The following is a 24745-nucleotide window of genomic DNA, read 5'->3' as shown; positions in this document are numbered from 1 at the left end:
ACATCACCGGAAATCGTTCCCCATCGGAAAAGGATAGCAGACGGACCGACGCCGGATGTTGCTGTCAGATCTGAGAGGGGTCATCTGCGGCGGTAGGCGGGTCGCGCAGGCGCAGAGAGTCCGGGCCCCGCCGGTTGAGATCGCCTCAGGTAAGGGGGGCGTGGGTACACCTGCGGGGCAGGAGAGGCGATTTAACGTTCCGGTGGGTGCGGGAGCCGCCAGGCCGGGCTTGGGGTTTGGGCTGGCGTCCAGGAGCGGCGCCGACTGGTGTCGAGAGAGGGTCTGATTGGCCTCTATCCTCAGAGGGATGCGGTGACGACCCTGAGAGACCATGGCAGCGGCTGACGAGCTGGCCTTCCACGGTGAGTGCAGCCGCGACCCGGCCCGAATCCTGCTCCTTCCACTGGCCGAAACCTCCCATCGAGTTTCCAGCTCAGATCTAACCCGGACCCCAGTCAGCTGTGAACAACCACCCAGACATGAAACCCATTCCTAACTCGAACCCCGTGCGTGCTTAGTCTCTCAGTCGTATCCGACTCCTTGCGACCCCATGGACTGTAGCCGGCCAGGCTCCTCTGTCCATGGGATTCTCCCGGCAAGAATACTGGAGTGGGTTGACACTTCCTCCTCCAGGGCATTTTCCCAATCCAAGTATCAAACCCGGGTCTCCTGCATCTCCTTCCTGCATTGGCACCGCTCCCATCTTAAACTCAGACCACAAATCTGAGGCTCTGCCCCATCCCTGAGCCAGCCCTCATTGTGGTCCTGTGTTAGGAAGGAGGGGACACGCCTCCTTCCCACTCACCACAGTTGAGGAAACTCTGGGCTGGGGGTAACACCGAGGTGGGGATGGTTACTCTTGGCTCCCAGATGTCGTTCAGTCCCTAAGTCATGCCCGACTCTTTGTGACCCCATGGACTGCAGCACGCCAGTCTCCCCAGACAAGCTGTGGGCAAAACGAAATTGCCTCGACTCCCAAATACACCTGTGTCCCATATTCCTTCTCGACAGAGTTTGAGGAAGCTACTAATCTGCTGGCCCAGACCCCGAATGAGACCACCACCAGAAGTGATCAGCTGAGCCCTAAGGGGCACGTGGCTGTGGCAATGGACTCAGGCGGCAGTTATGGAGCTGAGGATGAGGTAGAGGAGAGCGACAAGACTGTGGTGAGTCCCAGGAGTCCCTGTGCCCTGCCTCTGTCTTGTCCCTTCTACCCTCCCTCTGGCGCACCCCTCCACCCCCACCCCCGCACCCCCAGCACTGAAAGTCTGCACTGTGCAGCTCCTACAGGAGGAGAAGCAGCAGCCTGGTTTCTGGACCTTTGGCTACTATCAGAGCTTCTTCGACGTGGACACCTCACAGGTCAGACCCGGGAAGCTGGTGGGATGGGGTGCAGCCACTATTCACTGAGAACTTCCTGTGCACCAGGCCTTGGGCCATTGCTGGCAATAGGCACATGGGAGAACAACCCCCACCCAGGCTGGTAGACATGACTGGGTGGACTGCATGTGTGTGGCCTGAGTGGGACTCGGGAACACGGGGAGCACACATGACATGGTGCACAGGGAAAGGCCCCCTGGAGAAGGCGACAGATTTGCTGGGACTTAGACAAGCAGGTAGACTTAGAGTGGAGGGAAGCATAAGTATGTTCCAGGCACGGGGAACAGCATAGGCAGGGGACCAGAGGTGAGAGAAGCCAACCACTGCTGCAGAGGCTGCCTCTCACTCAGTCTGGAGAGTGAGGTGGGGGCCAGGCAGAGGCCAGATCACCAAGGATCTCATGAGCTGTACTAAGGAGTTTGGGTTTTCTCCTAAAGGTGCTAGGGGGTCATGGAAGGGTTCAGAGCAGGAAAGGACTGAGTGACATGAAATTGGAGGCCAGGGTGGGAGATGGTGATAAGCCAGGGTTGTGGAGTAGGGAAGACGTTGGCAGAGATGGGGGAAGATAACCCAGGATTTGTTGACAGTTCTTATTGGGGGCAGGAGGCAGTGGACAGTGGGGGAGTCCCGGGCAGCCAAGCACAGAGGAGGGGGAAGCAAGGAAAAAGATGGCAGGCCCTGAAGCGTCCTTCAGAGTAGGGGGACACTGGGATATTGAGTAGGGGCTGCCCAGGGCAAGGGGCTCCAGGCCACAGGAGAGAAATGAGAGCATGGAGGAGGTGGGAGGTCAGCAGGGAAGGAACCCCTAAGGAGGGTGACCCTCTTTCCTTTGTGGGTAGTGAGGGAGCCCCAGATGGGCTTCTGTCCTAGGTCCTGGCCTTGCCCCGCAGGTCCTGGACCGGATCAAAGGCTCGCTGCTGCCCCGACCCGGCCACAACTTTGTACGGCACCACCTGCGGAATCGGCCAGACCTGTATGGTGAGTGAGGTTGTGCGTTCAGTTCATTCAGTTACTGATGCAACACATGTTGACAGAGGGCCAGGCCCCGGTATACAGCTGAGCACAAAGCACAGTCACTCGGGTAGAATTGAAACGTACTCTGTTCATGCAGACAGGGCCAAGCGAGGCTGCAGAGGGCTGCGGGGCTGGGAGGAGAAGCAGAGTGTTTAGAGGGTGGGAGCTGCTATGTTGTGTGGGTTGCTCAGGGAAGGCCCTGCTGAGGAGGGTGAGGGAATGAGCCTAGTTGGTGTCGGGGTTAAGGGTGGCGAGACCTGGGAGAAGAACATCACAGAAGAGGCATGTGGCGGAAACAGGCTTGCACTGCAGGGCAGCACTGTGACTGCACTGGAACGAGCTGCCAGCAGGCCCCAGAGGTGATCGGTCAGACCACATGGGCCTCCTATGCTTTGGTGAGAAGAGATCTTAGCCAAGTGCCCTTGGGTGCTGCAGGCCCTGTGGGGGGCAAGGGCAGAAGCTGGAGGACCAGGGAGGAGTCGCGTGTGGGATCATGGGCCTGGCCTGGGAGGTAGAGAGTGGGGGTTAGATCCTGGCAAACGTGGAAGATGGAGCCAACAGGGTGTGCTGACACACTTGATGGGTGGGAGGAGAGGTGGCAAGGATGCTTCCCAGCTTTTGCCTGGACTGTGAGAAAGCGGGACCTTCCCTGGTGGCTCAGATGGTAAAGAATCTGCTTGCAATGCAGGAAACCAGGGTTCGATCTCTGGAGTGGGAAGATCCCCTGGAGAAGGGAATGGCAACCCACTCCAGTATTCTCATTGGAGAATTCCATGGACAGAGAAGCGTGGCAGCTACAGTCCATGGGGGTCACAGAGTTGGACACGACTGAGTGACTAACAATTTCCCCAGAAAGACGGAATTCTATTTATCAATGGGAAAAGGCGAGAAGATTCTAAGGGAAAGAGTGGGCATGCTAGGTGGAATGGAACGTTGAATAGGAGCCCCAGGTTCAGGGCAGAGGCCCAGACTTGGGACACTGGGGGTTGTGGGCACAGAGGTGGCAGAAGGCCCTGAGGTTGGACGAGCTCACAAAAGGGGTGAATGAACACAGAGGAGGTTTGAGAACTGGCCTGGGTGGGCCCCTCATTGTTAAAGAGCTCAGGGAGTCAAAGAGGCTGAGGAGTTGCCAGTGAGATGAGACAAAAGCAAGAGTGTAAAACCCTGGGAACCACATGGAGAGTGTTTCCAGATGGAGGGGGATCAGCTACGTCAAAGGCCACTGAAAGGCCGAGAGAGGTGAGGGATGGAGGCTGGATTCAGCTGCTAGTCTGTCACTAGTGTGACACCATATCAAGGGAGCAGTGGGGGTGGAGGCAGCCCTGAGCTTGGAAAGAGGCTGGGACCGGATGGCGCAGGTCACTAGTCCTGGGAGCTCCCACCCTGGGGCCCTGACCGTGCTCCACCCACAGGCCCCTTCTGGATCTGTGCCACGCTGGCCTTCGTCTTGGCCATCACTGGCAACCTGACCCTGGTGCTGGCCCAGAGGAGGGACCCATCCATCCACTACAGCCCCCAGTTCCACAAAGGCAAGTAAAGTGGGCAAGGCCTGGGAGCTGGCAGGGCTCGGGGTGCCGTGGGGCCCAGGAGTGATAACCTGATTGGCCTGCAGTGACCGTGGCCAGCCTCACCATCTACTGCTATGCGTGGCTGGTGCCGCTGGCGCTGTGGGGCTTCCTGCGGTGGCGCAAGGGTGTCCGGGAGCGCATGGGGCTTTACACCTTCCTGGAGACTGTGTGCGTCTACGGCTACTCCCTCTTTGTCTTCATCCCCACTGTGGTGAGTGGGGCCCAGGGGTGGGTGGGTCCTGGGCGCCACAGGGACGACCTGCTAGCCAGCTGCCTCTATCCCCCCCAGGTCCTGTGGCTCATCCCTGTCCCATGGCTGCAGTGGCTCTTCGGGGCCCTAGCCCTAGCCCTGTCAGCTGCTGGCCTGGTGTTTACCCTCTGGCCCGTTGTCCGTGAGGACACCCGGTGGGCAGCTGGGGTGCTGCTGTCTGTGGTGGTGCTACTCCACGCCCTCCTGGCCATGGGCTGCAAGGTACTGGGCTGGGGTGGTCACAGGCTGGGCTCGGGGTGGGGACTCAGTTTGCCGGCTCTGACGCTGACCCAGGGCTCTCGGATCAGTTTTATTTCTTCCAGCCACTGCCTCCAGAGCCCATGCCATCTCCCCACCAAGCCACCTCTCAGCCTCCAGCCACAATGTTGCCACCCACCCTGCCAAGGTCCGTGGCAGCCTAGGAAGGCTGAGCCTGCAGGTAAGGAACTGTCCCCAGCTGTGGCTGGGGGCAGGGTCTCCAGCTCCAACTGCACTCCCCCGCCCCCCGCCCGATGTTAGAAGCCACAGGGCCACTTCTCAGTTTCTCTCTTTCAGGCCCAAGAGATGGTGACTGGAGGCTCCCCTGAAACCTCAAGATCATTTCGCTACTTTCCAGACTTTTCTTACAAAGCAAACACTTTTATTTTCTATGCAAAGGTGATTCAGAGAATTTATATAAAGGCGGGAGAGGGGCACAGCAGGGAGCTTCCAGGGCGGCCATCGCCCCCAGGGGCCACCCCAGCCTGGGCCGCACTTGCTCTTCCTGGGGTGCCCAGAGAGCGGGCCTTGAGCTGAGCCTGAGCTCCGCCACATCCAAGTCTGGGGTTGTTAGAAACGGGGGAGCAGAATTAGAAGAAAACTGCCTGTGCTGAAACATATATTTCCGTGGGTTTTTTTATTTTTTTCCTTTTCTTTCCTTTTTTTTTGGAGAGGTCCCTGCAAGGCCCCTTCCCAGGCTGGGGTGGGACCAGAATGCCATCAGAGTAGGAGGGGCGGGAGGAGCATCTACAAATACTGAAGGGGGTACACAGGCCTAACGTTAGCTACAAGGAAAAAGGACGCCTTCCACGACAGACCCTTGAGGTTTCTGCGTCTGCCCCAAGCGGCTGACGCTGACCCTTCCCTCCAGGCCCAGGGCCCCCAGGCCACCCTTTCTAGCTCTGGGTGCAGGTGGGGGCTGGGTCTGCAGGGGGTCAGGGACAGGACAGCAGCAAGAGGCAGGGGCTGAGGACGGAGGGCCTTCCCGACAGCCGGGTGGGTTGTACATTCAAGTGTGAGGTGAACCCTTTGGTGGGAGGGGGCCGAGGGGCTCCCTGGGCTCCAGGGGCCCGGCCCCACCCCATCCTGAAGACTCGGTAGGGCCACCCCTCGCCACTGAGCCTCTGAGCTGGGGAGAGGGGCTGCTGGCTCGGCCCGGCCGGCCTGATTTCTCAGAGGGTCTATGGATTGACACTGGTTCTTTTCATAAAAAAATAAAATTAAAAAAAGCAGCATGTCACGCCTGTGGTGACCAAGGCCTGGTAGTTGAAGGGGAGGCCCCTCCAGGAAGGGGCCAGCACTGCCTTCCCTGCTGGAGACAGGCAGGGGACCGGCCCGAGGGACCGGGCAGGGCGGCCACTGCCCCCTCCCTCCCCACCAGGCCTGCAGCTATCAGGCCCGGACACGCCTGTTACAGAAGATGTCAAACCCAGGTCAGGGTGGAGAGGGCCGGGGGGTGGGGGGGGCACAGAGCTCCCACGACATGATCATGTGTAAAATATGGCAGCGACACGCGCTTGGGGCCAAGATGTGGGTGGGCAGTGGGGTGGGGGCGGCGGCGGCGGCAACGTCGTGTAAAAAAGTGTTCAAGTTCCCGTAGCAAAGAGGGCTGTGGCCGGGTATGTGGGTCTCTCCAGTACAAGGGTCAAAGCCGCCCAGGGTGGGGCAGGGTCTTCATTTGGTTTCCTGGTGCTGTCAGTCCGTTCCACGCCGCAGGGGCCTAGCTCCCATAGTGCATGGTGTTGGTCGGGATGGACATGGGTGAGGCCATGGAGATGGCGGGGCCGCCCATGGTGAACTGGCTGTTGACTGCATAGTGGGCGCTGGAGCTGCCGCCACTGCTGCCCTGGGCGCCAGAGGATCCTGTGGGGCAGGGGGTGGGCACTAAGGGGCCGCCTCTGTCCCATTGCCCGCCCAGACCCATGGCAGAGTCAGAGAGAAAGAGCACAGGAGAGAGGGCAGGCGGGCGCCCGGGCACACGCACACCCGCGGGGCCCTGCGACCCCCGCCCACCATTACCTTGGACAATCCCCGTGCTCATTATGGAGCCCATCCGGGAGTGGGTGTGATTGACAATCCCCGTGTTGGCTGCACAGCAGGAGGAAGGAAGGAAGGAAAGGAGATGGCGTCACCGCCCCCAGCCTGCCCGGCCCATGTGCCCGGCGTGGTGGGTGCTCACACACGGGTGAGGGTGGGTGCGGTGCCCGCAGAGCAAGGTGGAGAGGCAGTTGCGGGGCGGAGCTCAGCCCCCGGGGAAGAAGCAAAGGTGGTGAGGCAGAAGGCCCGAGCTCACAGTGGTCCTGGGCACACCCACCCCCTGGGCTCACCTAGGGGAATCAGGTTGTTGTGGCCCACACTGGAGCCTCCGGCAATAACACTGCTCAGGTCGTAGGCGGTCGGCATTCCTGCACCAGGGAGCGAGAGGTCAGGGCAGGAGGGCTCGAGGGCCAGCACCGGCGGGCGTCCAGGGAAGGACCCTGCCCCCACCCCCACCCCACGCACAAGCGGGCTGCTCACCGGCCACGGCCATCCCACTGCTGAGGTTGTAGGTGCTGCCGGCATTCCACATGTTCTCCGAGGGGGATGTGTAGTGGGAGCCAGGCGGCGGGGAGGGTGTCGTGCCTGTGTATCTGCAGCAGAGACGGCCCGTGGGCAGGGCGAGGGGCAGCGGGCGAGGAGGGTGCCCCCCGCGCAGGCCCAGGGCCCGTCCTACCTGAAGAATGGGTTTTTCAGGTCCAGGAGGTTGCTGGACTTGGAGCCTGTCTGGTCCACCTGGGCCACAATACTGATGTCGTAGCTCTGTCTGCGGGGGCAGGGAGGGCGGCCATGAGCTGGCTGCCGGGAGGGACCGAGCCCCTGCTGCCCCCAGCCCCCGGCGGCTGCTCGCACCTTTTGTTGGCAATAAGCAGACATGTCCCTGAGAGCGTGTCCCCGGCCTTGGCGAACAGTGGCGACTGGAACAGGCACCGGACTTGGTACCAGTGGGTCAGGGGCTCCGTCGGGGCCGTGGACAGCCACACAGTCATTCTGCCAAGCAGGGACAGGCATGCCCTTGACTGGGCTAGACCCCCACCTTGTGCATTTTGAGCTCTCCCCAAGCACCTACCCTCTACCCCTGGCCCTCGCCACCCAGGGGTCCCCTGGAGCGGAGACAAGCTGGCTGTCCAGTAAGTTCTACCTATGCCCACTCACCCTGACATACAAGAGACACAATCAGGTCCCGTGAAGAACAGTCACTTTGAACAGGGTAGACCACCACCCTCCTCCAATAGTCTATTGCTCGAAGGCCAGCTCCCACTGCCTTCTGCAAGGAGCAGTAGCACCCAGCAGAGTCGAGTCAGGCCCTCCCAGCCCCCAGTGCATCATCTGAGCCAGCCAGGCCTGGAGTTACCACCTGGGGCTGGAGTGGGGGGGCCACCTGCTCTGCTCGGGTGCACTCACATAGAGCCGATGAAAGCGACATCAAACCAGAAAGCCAGACCGTGAACCAGTCCGGAATGCAGCATGTGGAACTTGAATGGGATTTCTATCCTGTAAGGCAAAGGGCAGTGATTGCTGGGGAAGCTGACAGGGCTTCTGGGAGAGGAGAGGGGTGTGGGGGCCCCAGCCCATCCAGCCTGGGAAGCAGGGTTCTGCCCAAGGGAGCCAGCAGTGGCCCTGACCTCCAGAAGGAGTTGAGCCCAGGAGGACGGGGTGCCAGGGGTGGAGGGCTGCTGGTACCTGTGCAAATCTCCTTCTTTGGCTTCTAAGAAGTTCACCGTGTACTTAACGGACTTGGCCATCAGGATCCGGATGTCAAATGTGTCCTGGGAGAGAGCAGAAGAGTGACCTGGCTTCAGGCACAGGGGCTGTGAGGAGAAGGGGAAGCCCGGCCCTCTTCCAGGCTGGCTGCAGCCTCTAGGCCATTTGGCTCAAACCAGTTTGCAGTTTGCCCTTCTCGGCCTTGCTGGGGGGAGGAGGAACTGGTCTGACACAGTGAAGGGCAATTAGGTGACAGCTCTCAAAATGACAACTATTCATCTGCTTGAAAGACTTGGCAGTTCCACTTCAGGGATTGTAACCTATAAATCTATGTGCACATGTACAAAACTTCCACCCATAGTTACAGATTGCCAAGAGCAGAAACAGCCTGGAAGGTAAACTAGTGATGGCCCAAGAGTAAAAGATCACGCATGTGAAAAAGGACGAAAAGGCTCTTTAGAATAGATGGGGAAAGATCTCCAAGATAAATTGTTAAGCAAATCCACAAACATCAAGTGAGAGAACTACGCTGACATCCACTCACAGCTATGACGGAGATTTCATGTCAGACTGCCAAGAACTATATGAACTGAATAAAAAAGAACAACAACGACAGTTGTCTGCAATCACTGGAGAGCAACCACAGCAGCCACAGCTTTGGAGCCAAGACCTTAGACGGAGGAGGTGCTTTTTGACACGTGCCTTTCCCCTTTGGGTGGGGCCCTTCAGAGGCCTCCCTGTGTGGGGAAAGCCAGATGGGAACTCGGGATTACTGAGGCAGCTAGGACTCAAGGGGCCAAGATGCTAAAAAAAAAAAAAAAAAGGAAATGTGGAGATTCAAGGTGGACACTGCACATGTGATTTTAGTTCTTGGCATTTGCCAGTTTTTGAGCTACATGTGGGATGGCGGTAGGGAACCAAACAGAAAGATGCTTCTATGATATTAAAAAGCTAAAGCAAAGGGACTTCGCCGCCGGTCCAGTGGTTTAGACTCCACATTTCCACTGCAGGGCTCACAGGTTCAATCCCTGGCCAGGGAACCAAGATCCCTCAGGCCATGCAACTCAGCCAAATAATTACATTAAATAAGCAGACTTCTTTAAAAAAAAATACTGACTAAAGATGGCTGATTGAACAAATGCATTTACTGCCCCATTAAAATAGAAATAAGATTTTTTTTAAATGAAGCTATCTTTTTTAATATGATTTTTAATTTTTTTATTTAAATATGGTTCAGCACCAGATTGGAACTGGGAGGCTAGGACAGGGGCCTATGAACCACCAGGCTCACTAATATCATGAAGACTACCCTGAAGCAGCAGTTCTCAAAACATGGTCCCTTTCCAGAGCTCCCTCAGGTCAAAACTATGTTCATAATAACACTAAGGTGTTTTCTGTCCTTTTCATTCATTCACTCACCTATGATACCTTAACAGATTGAATGCAGAAGCAGAATCCAATAACAACAACAAAAGAAGCAGAATCCGACTGTCTTCTGCTAAGCCAGACGCTAAAGAGATTGGTAAATTTCAAATGACACTAATTCTTGCTGGAAAGTTTCAGAAAATAGTTTCTTTTCAAAAAATGCTGTTTATATTAACATATAATGGGTTTTACTGTCATCCTTTAATGTACATTCTTAAATTTCTTGAGTTTAGTTTTTAACACCAATAGATATTGGCAGTATATCAGTCAATACAGCACATATTTAGGACTTTCCTAGTGGTCCGGTGGCTAAGAATCCACTTGCCAATGCAGGGACCGGGTTTGACCCCTGGTCTGGGAAGATTCCACACACTGCAGGGCAACTAAAGCCTGTGCGCCACTGCTGAAGCCCAAGTGACCTAGACCCAGTGCTCCGCAACAAGAGAAGCCACTGCAGTGAGAAGCCACGCACAGCAACCACAGAGTACCCCCTGCTCTCCACAACTCAAGTCCACAGCAGTGAAGACCCAGCACAGCCAAAAATAATAAAAACTAAATTTAATTGTTTTAAAAAAAAATATATATATATATAACACACATTTACAAAAGTTCTTTCGGATCCTACATTTTTATGAATGTAAAAGTGTCCTGAGTTGAAAGTGTTTGAGAACTGCTGCCTTACAGGGAAGCTAGCAATATGGCAACAAAGTAGAATTGAAGAGCAGCCTCCAAATATCTTAAATGCTTCACAGGACCAAGGTGCTACATCCTTATGGCTACTTGCCTGAAGAAAAACAAATCCTTGGAAAGAAAACTATCCTCTCAGATCAGATCAGATCAGTCGCTCAGTCGTGTTCGACTCTTTGTGACCCCATGAATCGCAGCACGCCAGGCCTCCCTGTCCATCACCAACTCCTGGAGTTCACTGAGACTCACATCCATCGAGTCAGCCATGCCATCCAGCCATCTCATCCTCTGTCGTCCCCTTTTCCTCCTGCCCCCAATCCCTCCCAGCATCAGAGTCTTTTCCAATGAGTCAACTCTATCCTCTAGAGCCTCTATAATTTTTCGTTCTGACACTTAAGGACCAGGCACACGAAGAGACAGAACAAAGAACCAAACCAAGAGAAGAAAGAGCAGAAATACATTTCCCACTTATCCTCCAGATACCACAAGTGACCAGAGACTTATATTTAACACGTTCAAGGAAGAAGAGGGAACAAATTTCAGAGAACTGAAATAGAAAATAAGCAAGGTGAAACTCTAGAACTGAAATTTTACAAAATCAGGGAGGGAGTGTTGGATGAGCAATCAAAAGGAACTACCAACTTCTAGTTGTAAGATAAAATAAGTACCAGTAATGTAATGTACAATGTGATAAATACAATTAACTCTGCAATACATATGAAAGTTGTTATGAGATTAAATCCTGAGAGCTCGTATCACAAGAAAATGTTTTGTTTTTTTTTTTTTTTCCAAAGAAAAACCAAGAACAAACTCAGATGAGACATAGCGTCGAGAAGATTGAAACTGGGATACAGATAAGGAGACAGTGTAAAAATTATGCAATTAATTGGGAGAAAAAAGAGGGAAAAATACAGAAAAGAGTAAAGAGTATAAGAATCATTTGAGATGTGGCGAAAAGGTCTCATATACACATTATCAGGGAACCAAGAGAAGAAACATGGGGCAGAGGTCATGTTTAAAGTGATGCTGTCCTAGAGTCTTGCAAAACTAGTGAAAGACAATCGGGAGTGGGTGGGGGGATAATATGTACCTTATTAAGACAAAAGGAAGTAAGAAAAGAGGTAAAAAGAAAGAAGGGTCAGGATAAATTAAAAAAAAATAGTATGATGACAGATTTATAGACATAAAGACCAGTAATTACATTAAATATAAATAATCTAAACATGCTAATTAAAAGACAAAAACCATCAATCTGGTTAAAGAACAAAACTCAAATGCGTGCTATTTACATGAGATAAACCTTAATAAGGTTATAAAACAGTTGAAAGTATAAGGATGGAAAAATATGTATCGTATAAAGATTAATCAAAGAAAGCCTGAGTAGCTAAACTATTATCAGAAAAAAATAGACTTTAAGGCAACAGTATTACTAGACATTTTTAAAGTAAAGACACTTTTTATAGTTACAAAAGGATCAATCCAACAGGAACATATAAAAATAATCCTAAACCTATATGCACCTAATAACAGTAATGTAAAAAAAAAAATCAGGCAAAAACTATCAGAGCTACACGGAAAAATAAATCTACAATCAGTAATAGACAGAAAAGGCAAACAAAAAAATCAGTAGAGACAGAGAAGACTTGACCAACATGATTAACAAATGTGACTGAACTGGTATTAATGTAACAATGTACTCAACAAGTGATTGGTACACATTTTCTCAAGGAAGTACACAGGGGACATAAACTGAGAACACACACTGGGCATAAGGCAACTCGGAACAAATTTCAAAGGACTGAACTCACACAGTGTATGTTCTCTGAACACAGAAAAACTAAGACAGAACAACACATTGATTATTCTATACTTTGAGAGGAAGAAAGATTGAAAAGATGTATATATTTGTACATGCACGTTTAGGTATAAGAGCTCTAAAAGATCTACAACAAGACTGTTTGCCTCTAAGAAAGAGAACTGTGTGTTAGGGTACAGAAGTGGGAGGTCTCCACTTTTGTACTTTTTTGATTTTTGAACCATGGGTCTATATATCAGTTCAAAAATCTCAATAATTAAAGTCAATCGAACAGAATCAGTTCATCAAGGATCAATGCATCTGATAACAAGTACTGCATGCTGTGAGCTAAGTACTCTACATGCCTTGCTACTTTATTCCCAACATCCCCGTGTGAGAGCGCCCTGCAGGGGCAGAAACTCAGAGCTTCAGTGGCTTCCCTCGCACTGCACAGCTTGCACAGGCCTGACAAGAAAGCTTCTCTCCTGTCACCCCAGATGAGGGCCACGCCCAGCACTAACTCCAGGAGTGCCCTGGGTGCCCCCACTCACCACCACAGGCTGCCGGAAATACTCGTCCACTGCAGCACCTCGGAGGGCTGACAGGTCCACTCCGTGGAAGGATGGCTGGTACCTGCAGAAAGCGCCCGCCCCCCATGGCAAGGTCACCAGCAGCAGGAGACAGGCGGGCCAGACTGCCTTCTCTCCCAGTTGGCCCTCATCCAGCCCGTCTTTTAGGTCCTATGAAGGATAAGGAATGAGAGAGAGGCGGGGCTGTCCCCAAGGAGGCAGGACACCAAGGAGCACACTCACCAGAAGTTGGCCTTGGTGAACTGCTCCATGTAGAGCTGCTCGTCCGTGAAGGGTGCCAGGTGGACATCACCAATGGTGGGGAACATGTTTCCTGGGAGTGGGGGCAGGGAGGGGTGCTGGCATCAGGGTGGGACATCCAGCAGGGCCTGGCAGAGACTCAGAGGGCCCCAGAACACCAACTCTGGGCTTTCCCAGCCCCTCACTCACTCACACACTCTTGCATCCATGCAGTGCAGAGGCACCGAGCGCCTGCTCTGCCAGCGGCCACAGAATACTTGACATCTACCTCCTCACTGAACCTGGACAGCTAGCCAGGGAAGCAGGAAGACCTAGCCTTCCAAGGGCTGGGAGACAGGATGGCACCTGCCAGGGCCTCAGGGGTCCTGCTCCATCAGCTGGACGGTGTCTCTGGGACCGGTGTGCAGTGGGGAAAACAAAGCCAAGTGCTCTGGACAGGGCGAGGGTGAGCCCCAGGCCATGCCATCACGGCCTCAGCAGAATCCCCTTGCACAGGCCTCTGCCAGGCAGGGTGGGCCACATGCATGGCCTGAAATGGGGGGGTGGGGTGAGGCCTCCATCTGTTGACTCGAGGAACAGACGGGTGAGTCAGAGCCAGCGGGAGGACAGTCAGGGCTCAGGAGCTCTTGCCTACTTCAGAGTCTGGGGCCTCCAGTCACCTGGCCTCCAGATGTGGGGCTCCCTCCCTCCTTTTGTCCGAGGAGGCACCAGGAATCTGCCTGCCTTCAGCTGCAGCCATGGGGTGGGGAAGGCGAGGTGCTCTCTGGCCCAGAGGCCACAAGCCAGGCCGCCTGCCCCTGGAGCATCATGGGCAAGTGCCCCACCTTGCCTGAAGGTAGCTGAAGAGCAATTATGGGGGTTGGGGGGAGTTCCCCTTAATGCTCTCAAAGAGCTCCCTGAAATGGAACCAAGCCACACTAATGCAGGCTGAGGGGAGGGGGCTGGGCAGGCTGCCTGACCAGTGGGGTGAGTGTGCAGCTGCCCACAGAACCCCAGGAGACCACGCTCTGCTGGGGCCACCACTGCTTGTCAACCCAACTCCACTCCCCCCAAACCCTCCTACCCCAGCCAGCATGGCCCACCACGCTGCAGGGCCAAGCACGAGAAGAGCAGGTAGAGGACAAGCCTCGGGGCAGCCTGGCTGCCCATACACCTGGAGAGCAGGACAGAGCTGTGGGGAACCGCGGCCACCTCCCCTCTCCCCGCAGCCCAGTTCCTGCCCCTACAGGGCCCGCAGGTACACTGGCCTCCACGCTCTGCCCTGGCCACGGTCATCCTGTACCACAAAAACACACACACAACCCCTTTCCTGTACAAAAACACGCAGATGGAGACATGTGCCAGAGGTAAGCAGAGAATGGACACAGCAGCAGATGTGCATGGCCAAGTGCAGACCCGACCTCAGTGACACAGGGGTCAACAGGAACCCAGAGATCCCAGAGCACAGATGGGCTGGTACAGTGACACAGAGGTCACACAGCTGCATCCCAGTGCCAAGAACCCCCACCCCACTCACACACACACACCACCCCCCACACCCCCCACTGCCTCCTGGCCCTGAGGAGTTAAGGGCTCTGTGAGGCCGAGGGCAAGTCTATAAGGCTAGAGACAAAGATGCCAGGGTGGCTCCTCAGGGAAGGTGCCGGCAGAAACCAACTCTGGCTCTGACCACAGACCAGCTGGACACTGTCCCCCGAGGGCACAAGACGCCAAGGCAGCCCAACAAGTAGCCTCATTTGGGGCCCAGTCAGCTGGGGCTGGGTCAGGGTAGGGAATGGGCGTGAAGGCCCTGATGCCCTTGGCACCCAGGCTGCCAGCGCAGGCCCGCGGGGTGCTGCGGCACCCCTGGACTGACCCAGCGACAGCCTGGCGCCCCCCCGTAGGGGCCCTGGGGCCCCCGACCCAAGCAACGGCCATGCCAGCAGGGACACTCACCGCCAGGGCGCAGGTACTTCTTGGCGTGGAGGTAGCTCTCAAGCATGCGCTCATTGAAGAGCATGTAGCCCATGGGCTCCGAAATAATGATGTCCACTTGCTCGGGCAGCGAGACCTCCTCCACCTTCCCAGGGATGACCACGATGCGGTCGGTGAGGTTGTTACTTTTCACCAAGACCTGAGGGTGGGCAGGTCACAGGGGTCACGGGGGTCCTCTTGGGGAGGGCCTCAGTCCACACTCGCCCACCAGATCCCCCACTACCTCGCTGGTAAGCATGCTGACTGCAGCTGTGAACAGCCTTGGCCCGTCAGGAGGTCGCTGCGGCCCCACCCATCTCGGGCCGGCCCTCCTGCAGCTTCCCAGCCCCTACTGTCACCTTGGGTACGAGGACAAGCAGGCCTGGCTAGGGCCAAACGTCAGCTTGGACACACCTTCCGACCCAGCGATCCCAGTGCTGGGTGGTGTGCACTGCAGACGTACCCTCACCACAAGAGGGGATGCGGGTACGAAGCCTCGGGGCGGCACTGGTTTGTGCTGTAGACCGAGAATCGGCCTCAGCGTCAACTACAGCCTACACACAGCAGTCCAGCCAGGCAAAGGGATGCTTGGCAACCACTAGAGAGAGTGATGAAGCTCTTCACACGACAGATGCAACCCAGATGCACCATAAGCAGAGCAAAGCCAGGAGCCAGACGGTGGCGTGGATGTTCGTGTGGGAGGGGCGGGTGGAGAGCCCAAGGGGGCTCATGGGGCTTCTGTGTTCGTATCTCTCCCTCTGCTGGGAAGTCTAGGTGGTTGGGAGCTGGAGGTGGGGGAGGGAGCCATCCCCACCATTTGATTTTGTAGTTTTTAGGCGTTAAACTCTGAATGAAGGCTTCGGTGCCAAGCAACATAAACCAACAAAATGAACTCCTGTTGTCCATCTTTCAAGGGGGGCTCAGAGAGATGGGCGGCTTGCCGGGGGCCAGGATCCCACCCTGGTCTGTGTGACTGCACAGTCCTGCCCCAAAGACCTGAACCACCCATGAACCTGGTGGGCAACCACTCATCACGCAAGAGAGACTCTCTGAGGCCCAGAGAGCCCCTGCCCCTGAAACTACTCAGTTTGGGGGACAAGAGACCCAAGTAGAGAGCGACGTCCCCAGGCTTCCCTAGATCCAAGGGTCAGGCCTCCCCTGGGTTCCTGACCGGCTGGCTTCCCCAGGTTGAACAGGCCCAGAGTTGGGGGACGAGGACAGGCCAGAGTCCCAGCGGGCACTGACCTCGGCGTGCTGGGCCATGGTGCTGGCCTCCACTGCATAGATCTTTCTCGCTCCAGCCTGGGCAGCAAAAAACGACAGGATCCCAGAGCCGCAGCCAACGTCGAGAACAATCTGGGGGAGGAGGGGGCGGTGAGGACAAGCTAGCAGTGAAGGGATACAACAGTAAGGATGGGGGTGTCAGGGGCGCTCACTCCCTGCAGGCCCACCCACCCACCCGCTGAGCCCGCCCCCGCCCCGCAGCCTGCTGTGCCTCTGCACGGCCAGCTGCCCTGAGCCTGCTCCCAGTGGGAGCCTGCGGTCTGGATCCGGAGGTGGAAGGAAGGGAGCTTCTGCTTCTGAGCACAGTGGGGATGTCAGAACCAGTACCCTCTCTGAGATCCAATTCAAGAAGGCATGGCCTGGGCCATCTATGGGGCGTGTGGGAGTGAGGGCTCACTAGGTCAGGACACCTCTGAGCCCTGCAGGCAGCAGGACCACTCGGACACAGGGCTGACCGGCCCGGCCCACACAGCCAGCAGAAAGTGGCAGCCCCCGACCCCAGGCCCTACAGGGTATCCCCACAACCTGAGAGGAGACCTGGGGACGGTTCCCACATGGGTACCCTCTTCAGGGCTGCCGGGCTCCACAGCACAGGCTCTCGGAGTCCAGGCCACAGCATGGTGGGCTACCCCATATTCTGGATTCATCTGACTGCCACCACGTGAGCAGAAAGCTGGGATAAACGGGTCTGCTGGTGACGCACATGAGCTAAAGGAGACCCACTCTGGGCGTGGGGGTGGGCATAGGTTGAGTGCCTGACAGAGACGCTGGTGCTGTTGGCGGGTGAGGGGGGTGGACCGTGAGTGCCTCTCAGAGCTCTAGATGAACAAGGAAATGGATCTGCATGCTGGAGGAGCTGGAAGGGGCTTCGCTGAAGGAACTTGGGCTTCCCAGGCCACGAGCGCTGCCCCAGTGTGGCCCATGCCCGCTGCCAGGACACACAGATGGCTGCCATGTTGAGGACAACTCCTCCTCAGGCTGCGGGGGCTCAGGTCCTGGGCCAGGGGTGGGCGGGAGGTGGGGGTGCTCAGTGATGGGAGGGGATTCTCAGCAATGGTGGGGGGGGGGGCATGACCTAGGTGCTGGACAAGGTGGATCCAGGTGAATCACGTGGAGAGAACCACAAACGTCCGTATGGCAAGGGAAAATAAACTCCAGAGGACTTTCCTGGTAGCTAAGAGTCCGTGCTCCTAATGCAGGGGGCCCTGGTTCAATCCCTGCTCAGGGAACTGGATCCCACATATTGCAACTAAGACCTGGCACAGCCAAAAAAAAATTAAAAAAAAAAAAAAAGCAGGGCGGGGGGGAGCGGGGACAAACTCTAAGCTACAGGAAGAGAAAGGAATCAACTTTCCCCTCTGAATATATATATAATCTGGTCTCTTTTTAATCATGCGCGTATAGTTGACTCTTGAACAACACAGGAGCCTGGGATGCCAACCCTCTTTCCCAGTAGAAAATCTGAGTATAACCAGACAGTGGACCCTCCATGTCCATGGCTCCACATCTATGGATTCAACCAACTGTGGATCGTGTAGCATGGTTGCTCATATCCATCAAAAGCAGCCTGTGGGTAAGTGGACCAGTGCAGGTCAAGCACGTGCTGTTCCAGGGTCAGCAGTACCAGTGAGTAACAGTACAAAGATTTTAAAAGGAACTAGGGAAGGGACTAGATTCCATTTCGTCCATGTAACTTAATAGCACGTGCCAAGACACAACATTAGGTGGGGGAAAAGTATTTTGTAGGAAGTGAATGTGGCGTACAATCCTATTTTGTGTGTGGTTTAGTTGCTAACTCGTGTCCAACTCTTTTGACCCCATGGACTATAGCCTGCCAGGCTCCTCTATCCAATTCTCCAGGATTCTCCAGGCAAGAATACTGGAGTGGGTTGCCATTTCCTTCTCCATGTTCTATATATATATATTTTTTAAAAGATTATAATCCAGCACCGGACATGGGAGGGAGTTTCAAAAGGGAGAGGTTATATGTATACCTATGGCTGATTCATGTTGAGGTTTGACAGAAAACAAGAAAATTTTGTAAAGCAATTATCCTTCAATACAAAAAATAAACTAAAAAGAAAAAACTCAAAAAAAAAAAAAAAAAGATTATAACCTGAGGGACCTCCCTGGTGGTCCAGTGGCCACGACTCCGTGCCCCCAGTGCAGGGTGCCCGGGTTCGATCCCTGGTCAGGGAACTAGATCCCACATGCGACAACCTAAAAAAAAAATAGTTCCCACACACTAAAACAAAAAGCCTGTGTGTCTCAAGTAAGACCTGGCCCAGTCAAATAAATAAAGAAATATTTTTTTTAAAAAAGATTATAACTCTAAAATATATATATATATGCTAATATAGATATACGCAAGGGGAAACATCTGAAGAGGGCTTTATTGTTGGCAGTGGCTGTTTTAGAGGGAAATGACAGGGGCCTTTTGTTCCCATCTGATACACACCAGGCTTCTACAAAAAGTAGATTTTGCTTCTACAGTCCCAGGAAAGAAAAGACAAAATCAATGAGCAAAGAAGAAAGAGAAGAGGCCACTGAGGCAGCGAGGCACGAGCGCAGCCTGAGGGCAAGGAGAGGGGGCAGACGTGGCCTGGCGGCTCACCTTGTCCTTGAAGTCTGTGTGGTTCTGTAGGATGGCGCGCTGGTAGGTGCCCGTCCGCACATAGTCCTGCATCATGTTCTGCTGCTGGGACAGGTAGCCATAAAACTGGAACAGAGACAGGCCAATGGCACAGGGCACGCAGCCGGCAGACGGCCGAGGCCCCGGCTGACCCTGCGACAGAGGAAGGTCGGCTTCGGGCAGAGATCAACCTGGGGAGGCCGCACCCCTCTCCGCAGCCAGCTGCTCCGGGGTAGCGGGAAGCTGGAGGCGGCCCCCGTTGGTGGGGGGTGCACCACGACCATCACTGCGGCCAAAGGATGCAGCTGGATGGCGCCTGGGCCCCGGAAGCCACCCAGAACTCAGACACGCCAAAGGCGGGGTTCTGCAATCGAGGGCCACCTGCCCCATCTCAGGGGACCCAAAGAAGCGGAGGAGCAGGTCAAACAGGGCCCTAGGGCTCAGAGCGCCAGGCAGGTGAGGTGCTGCGGGGTCTCTCTGTAAGACAACCAGGCGGTCGGGAGGCAGCGTGGCACCTGGGCCGGGGCAGCAGGCAGACCTGGCTTCCCATCTTGGCTCTGTTGCATAATAGCTGTGTGACTTGGAGCAAGTCACTTAACCTCTCTGAGCCTCAGTTTTCTCATCTGTAAAATGGGGACAACAATAGTACTTACCTCCTAGAGCTACTGGGAGGGTTTCAAGTGCTTCCGTACGCTCAAAGCGCTGGAGCCAGTGCCTGGCATGCCCTCCGTGCTCAGGACACAGTAACTGTGATATCGTTACTCAGAAGGCCTGTGAACCTGAGCTTCATCTGCACTCAAATCCTTCCAACAACCCTTCTAGGCAGGCACTGGCATCTCTGTTTCACAGATGAGGAAACCGAGGCCCAAGCAAGCACAGGACACTCGTCTAGGGTTACTCATTGAGCAAGTGGCAGAGCCAGGACAGGAACCCAGATGCCACGCAGCCTCCAGGAACCAGCAAGGGCAGCAGGCTGGCCCAAGCGCCATGTACCCACCTGGAAATACTGCACAGCTGAAGACTCCTCTGTGCGCTCGCTGAATACCGACCGCTCCAGGGTGTGGCCTCGGCAGGTCTTCAGGATGTTATAGAAGGAGCAGAAATCTGGAAGGGGGAGGCCAGGTCATGACGGCCCATGCAGGGGCAGGGAGTTTGGTCTAGGTGTGCACCTGACTTTTCTACCTTGAGCATGAGTGATCTGAAAATCCCCACCCCTGAAATGTTGAAATTTAAGGAAATGACAAAGGACAGCCACATGGGCCACGTGGTGGCTGCCATGGGAGAAGGCAGGTGTCAAGGGGGCTGCGCTCCTTGAGGCTGGTGGGAGCGGGCCCAGGTGCAGATTTGCCAAAGGGCAGCTCGGCCAAAGCTCTCAAAGAGTAACCCGGGCATCAGATCTCTAGGATCTACCCCAGTAAAGAAGCACAGGTCCACCCACAGCACCTGGCAGTGTCTGTGGGTGGCAAATGGACACAGGGACACCACCCCAGTGTCCAGTCAGAGGGGACTGGAGGGACTGCAGGGGACACTGAGCAGCACATCAGAGGACCAGTCACCAGCAGTCGGCAGAGCCAGATATTATGCAGATGAACTGTGATTACCAACGTGAAATACCGACCACAAACTTGTATCAAGAAAAAGAAACAAAATCAAATCATGAAGACAGGTGGTACTGTGGGGGCTGGGGGAGAAGGAAGGGGGAGTGAATGTTTACTGGGGATGGAGTTTCGGTTTAGGAAGAAGAAAGAGTCCTGGCAATGGATCGGGGGAAGGGCGCACTGCTGCGTGAACGTGCTGTAACAGCTCTGGAGTCCAGACACTTGAAAGTGGTTGCTGGTAAATTTTTTGCGTATTTTAACAAAGTGAACTAGAAGACGGTATCTTTAAAATACACAGTGTGGGGAAATAGAGACAGTTCCGGAGCTGGACAGCGGTGACGGAAGGCGCTCTCCAGAGCTGGACAGCGGTGACGGAAGGCGCTCTGCTGCTGAAATGTACGCTCAGAAAGGGTTAACATGGTAAAATGGTTATGTGTCGTTGACCACGATTTAAGAAACTGACAGGATGTAAGGGCAAAAAATTAGAATGCAACTATCCACAGAACAGAAAAAAGACAAGGGGATTTATACCATGAACATCTACTGATAACCCTGGTGCTGTTTCTGTAACTTATTTCTTAAACAGTGAACTGGGATTGGTTTTGTAAGAAGGAACTGGGGTGGAGCCTAAGAATACTTCCCGTGGGAGGTGGGCAGTTACCTGGCTGCCTTCTCCCGACCTGGCCAGCTCCCAGCTCTGAAGCCGGGCCACACGAAGCTAGGCAGTCCTGAGGGTCTGGGCCGGGGACGTCTCCCCACTCCGTCAGAGGCACTGAGACAGGTAAGGGGGTTCTGGGATCACAGTGGGTGGCTGTGGACAGATGGCTTCCCCACTCTGGGCTCTCCCACCCCAGCCCCTGCACTGACCATCAGGCTCACTGATTACAGCTCTACAAGGACCAAGCCCAGCCGCTGGACCTTCCAGGGGTCTCCAGCCTGGAGCCACCTCTCAGCACCATTCGACTGGGGCTCCTCAAGTCCAGCAGTAACCTTGCGTGTCCCCCAGATGGGTCTGCCTGGACCCCTCCAGCATCTCCTCCGCACTTGGACCTCTGGACCTCGCCCCACCCTATCCACTGCTGCAGCTGGGCCCGACCCCAACCTGAGGGGCCCCTCCAAGAGGCCTGGGGTGTGGCTGGGAGGTCAGGACGGGCCTCCCAGAGGAGCGGACATAGGAGCTGAGCCCAGAAGGACCCAAAGGAGCCGGTGAGGTCCGGGGCAGTGTCCAGGCAGCAAGAACATACTCTTCTTACTGTGGACAAATTTCTGTTGGGGAATACTTCTGATGTGGATGGGTCATTCGCTGGGTCAGATGAACCGGTTCTGATTCACCCCAGCTCCAGGTGCCCCCCAGCCATGCTGGGAGCCTAGGACCCCCAGCTCTGGGCACCCCACGAGCCGCGGGGCAGAAGGGACACATACCGCTGGGTGTGGCGAACTGGAGGAGGACGCTGTTGCAGCCCAGGGTGATGATGAATGACTGCTTGCCCACCCGGCTGCACTCCGTCTCCCGGGACACCGAGCACTTGAACACACACACGTCTTCATCTGTGACGGGAGGGAGGCGGGTGTGAGCTGGCAGGTCCCAGGGCCACACTTCCCATGTCCTCACGGTCCCCCAACCTCTCCCCCCGAAGTGCTCCGTGTGCCCTGCCTGCCCGGCCCACACTGAGGATGAGGCAGTGGCCTGTGAGCGTCCCTGGCGGGGACCTAGGACGCACTCTATCCAGCGGGAGAGGACAGTGGTTCACAGGGCGACCAGGGTTGAGGTGGGGGGAGGAGGTGCATAGGTACAGAGGGGGCCCAGCGGGGCGCACACCTCTGCCGGGATGTTCCCCCGGGGCACCTCCTGGCACCAAACCCCACGTCACCCTGAGGTGGGAAGACACAGGGGAGCAAAGGGCAATCTGGCAGGGTCAGAGGGTCCTGGGAACGCAGCAGGGTGCCCCGGGTCCAGATGAGGGGGCTGGGCCTTCCTTCGCCAGCCCGTGTGTGTCATGTAGGGGCATCTTCATAGCCGAGCAGGGGTGGGTGGGAGTCAAGAATCCCCGTGGCGCCTCTGCTTCCTCCAGCTGAGCCCTTCTCCTTGAATTTTTTTTTTTTTTCCAGCACTGTGGGATCTTAGTTCTCCAACCAGGGATTGAACCTAGGGACACAGCAGTGAAAGTGCCAAGTCCTAACCACTGGAGCCCCCACCAGGGAAGTCCCCTTCTTGCATGTATGGGGAGTGTGGCCACGGGAGCTGGACAGCCTGCATTCACGCCCCACCTACGCCACTAAGGTGGCACCCGGGCAGATTTGAGTTCTCGGTTTTCTCATCTGTCAAGCAGAACTAACGGTGGGCAGGGGTCAGACGCAACACACAGACAGGAAGCGCTGCATCCCTGTGCCCGCCACTATCGGTTACTGGCCATTCGCTCAAAAAGCGTGGGGCGCTCCACCTCAGCCAAACAGTGAGGCACCGCATCACCAGGAGACAAAGTGACCCGATGCTGTGGCCCGGATATGGGGCAGCGGGACAGAACCCTGGGCCCATCACCAGGGGACAACAGACAGTGCCAGCTCACAGGGCAGTCTGCAAGACAACCTCCTGGGTAGCCTCAAAACAGCCAAAGATGAAAAGAAAGATAGAAATTGTTGGGAGCTGGAGTGAGGGCTTCCCTGATGGCTCACTGGTGAAGAATCCGCCTGCCAGTGCAGAAGCCACAGGAGACGTGGGTTCGATCCCTGGGTCGGGAAGATCCCCTTGGAGAAGGGAATGACTCCCCACTCTGGTATTCCTGCTGGGATAACCCCAGGGACAGAGGAGCTGGGTGGGCTTACAGTTTGTGGGGTCGGACACAACTGAGCACACGTGTATCCTGGAATGAAGGAGACTGAAGAGACGTGCCCAGCAGATGCCAGGCATGGTCCTGAAATGCAGCCTAATGAGCACCTCTCAACAGCAATTAAGCTCTCCTGGGGAAATGTGTGGACTACAGGTGCTTTTTTATTGGTGGGGGTGGTTGGGGGGAGGCTGCACCATTTGGCATGTGGGATCCTAGCTCCCCAGCTGGGGGTCAAAGCCGCACCCCCCGCACTGGATGCTCAGAATCCCAATCACTGGACCAGCAGGGGCGTCCCCAGGTGCTGGAACTTTAAAAAGATCTAGATGTGACAAGAGCATTATTCTGTAAAGGAATGCCCCTTTTATTGAAAGATACGTATGGAAATATAGTGAAGTTTCTTGTGATGTCTACAGCTTGCTTTCAAGTGGCTCGTCAAATCCACAGTGACAACTACAAAATATATTTATAGAGAGAAGCATGAATACAACTGTGGCCAAGTGTTCCCAGTCACCCCCATAACAGCCAGGACAAGCTGGAGATAGAGTGGTAAGACTCACAGGCTCAGATTTCAAAACGCATTACAAAGGTACAACAATCAAAATAGAACAGCGCTGGCAAATGGAGAGGCGTGGACTGTTATGTCAGCAGAATGAGACTCCAGAATAAACCCTCTGCTTATAGTCATTTGATTTTTATCAAAGGTCCTGAGAACATTCAGGGGGTAGAATATAGTCTCTTCAACAAATGGTGCTGGGACAACTGGGTGTCCCTGTACAAGAAGAGAATGAAGCTGGACCCCTACCTCATGCCATATATTAAAAAACAAAAACAAAAAAACCCAACTCAAAAGAATCAATGACCTAAACGAACGTAGGAGTGGAAACTGTAAAACTCTTAGGAGAAGACAGGGGTCAAGCTCTGAGACCTGGGATATTGCAATGGATTCCTCAAGATGACGCCAAAAGCAAAGAATTTCAAAAGGAAAACTACATACATGGGACTTCATCAAAATTACAAACTTTTAGAAGAATTCCCTGGCAGTCCAGAGGTTAAGACTCTATGCTTTCGCTGCCATGGGTCCAGGTCAGGGAACTACAATCCCACAAGCCATGTGCTGTGGCCCAAAAAAGAATTAATAACACACACACACATAAGGGCTTCCCTGGTGGCTCAGAGGTTAAAGTGTCTGCCTGCAATGTGGGAGACCTGGGTTTGATCCCTGGGTCGGGAAGATCCCCTGGAGAAGGAAATGACAACCCACTCCAGTATTCTTGCCTGGAGAATCCCATGGACGGAGGAGCCTGGTAGGCTGCAGTCCATGGGGTCGCAAAGAGTCAGACACGACTGATCGACTTCACTTTCACTTTTCACACATATAAGCTTTTCGCATCAAAGGACAGTATCAAAAAAGTGAAAAAACAACCTACAGAATGGGAGAAGATATTAACAAATCATATATCTGATAAGAATCTATTGTCCAGAATATATAAAGAACTCAACAA

General features: G+C 54.8%; 2 protein-coding genes across 4 annotated transcripts in view; one reads left to right on the top strand and one right to left on the bottom strand.

Annotated features, from left to right (window-relative positions):
* Window positions 1-24: 24 nt before the first annotated feature.
* YIPF2 (Yip1 domain family member 2) lies at window positions 25-5710 on the top strand. Its single transcript, XM_019964178.2, has 10 exons — window positions 25-149; window positions 304-362; window positions 1012-1166; window positions 1282-1362; window positions 2271-2358; window positions 3807-3923; window positions 4007-4173; window positions 4252-4434; window positions 4521-4651; window positions 4768-5710. Exons 2-9 carry the CDS (start codon window positions 332-334, stop codon window positions 4632-4634), a joined length of 936 nt encoding a protein of 311 aa, XP_019819737.2. The 5' UTR covers window positions 25-149; window positions 304-331; the 3' UTR covers window positions 4635-4651; window positions 4768-5710.
* Window positions 4831-24745, bottom strand: part of CARM1 (coactivator associated arginine methyltransferase 1) — a 43175-nt gene continuing 23260 nt past the window's right edge. Inside the window, exons 2-16 of one of the 3 annotated variants that reach the window (XM_070792844.1) lie at window positions 21838-21963; window positions 19815-19921; window positions 18800-18904; window positions 16147-16257; window positions 14884-15061; window positions 12931-13021; window positions 12670-12751; window positions 8191-8276; window positions 7912-8001; window positions 7360-7497; window positions 7184-7273; window positions 6988-7100; window positions 6798-6875; window positions 6490-6558; window positions 4831-6333 (exon numbers count right to left, since the gene is read on the bottom strand). In XM_070792844.1, the coding sequence (XP_070648945.1) occupies window positions 6191-6333; window positions 6490-6558; window positions 6798-6875; window positions 6988-7100; window positions 7184-7273; window positions 7360-7497; window positions 7912-8001; window positions 8191-8276; window positions 12670-12751; window positions 12931-13021; window positions 14884-15061; window positions 16147-16257; window positions 18800-18904; window positions 19815-19921; window positions 21838-21963 (1607 nt within the window). In that variant the 3' untranslated portion in view covers window positions 4831-6190. Of the gene's footprint in view, window positions 6559-6797; window positions 6876-6987; window positions 7101-7183; window positions 7274-7359; window positions 7498-7911; window positions 8002-8190; window positions 8277-12669; window positions 12752-12930; window positions 13022-14883; window positions 15062-16146; window positions 16258-18799; window positions 18905-19814; window positions 19922-21837; window positions 21964-24745 lie in introns of all 3 variants that reach the window. The other 2 variants (XM_070792843.1, XM_070792845.1) reach the window with 2 other exon arrangements.

Source organism: Bos indicus, chromosome 7 (assembly GCF_029378745.1).
Source record: "Bos indicus isolate NIAB-ARS_2022 breed Sahiwal x Tharparkar chromosome 7, NIAB-ARS_B.indTharparkar_mat_pri_1.0, whole genome shotgun sequence".
NCBI classification, from domain to species: Eukaryota; Metazoa; Chordata; class Mammalia; order Artiodactyla; family Bovidae; genus Bos; species Bos indicus.
The sequence above is the reverse complement of the archived record's forward strand: the minus strand, read 5'-3'. Positions and strand labels throughout refer to the sequence as shown.

What these genes read in the sequence shown, in the direction of transcription:
- YIPF2 (XM_019964178.2), top strand. Translation starts at nt 332, where the DNA reads ATGGCAGCGGCTGACGAGCTGGCCTTCCACG. An exon ending in TGACGAGCTGGCCTTCCACG is followed by an intron (nt 363 to 1,011) that starts GTGAGTGCAGCC and finishes CCTTCTCGACAG; the next exon opens with AGTTTGAGGAAGCTACTAAT. An exon ending in TCCTGGCCATGGGCTGCAAG is followed by an intron (nt 4,435 to 4,520) that starts GTACTGGGCTGG and finishes CTCTCGGATCAG; the next exon opens with TTTTATTTCTTCCAGCCACT.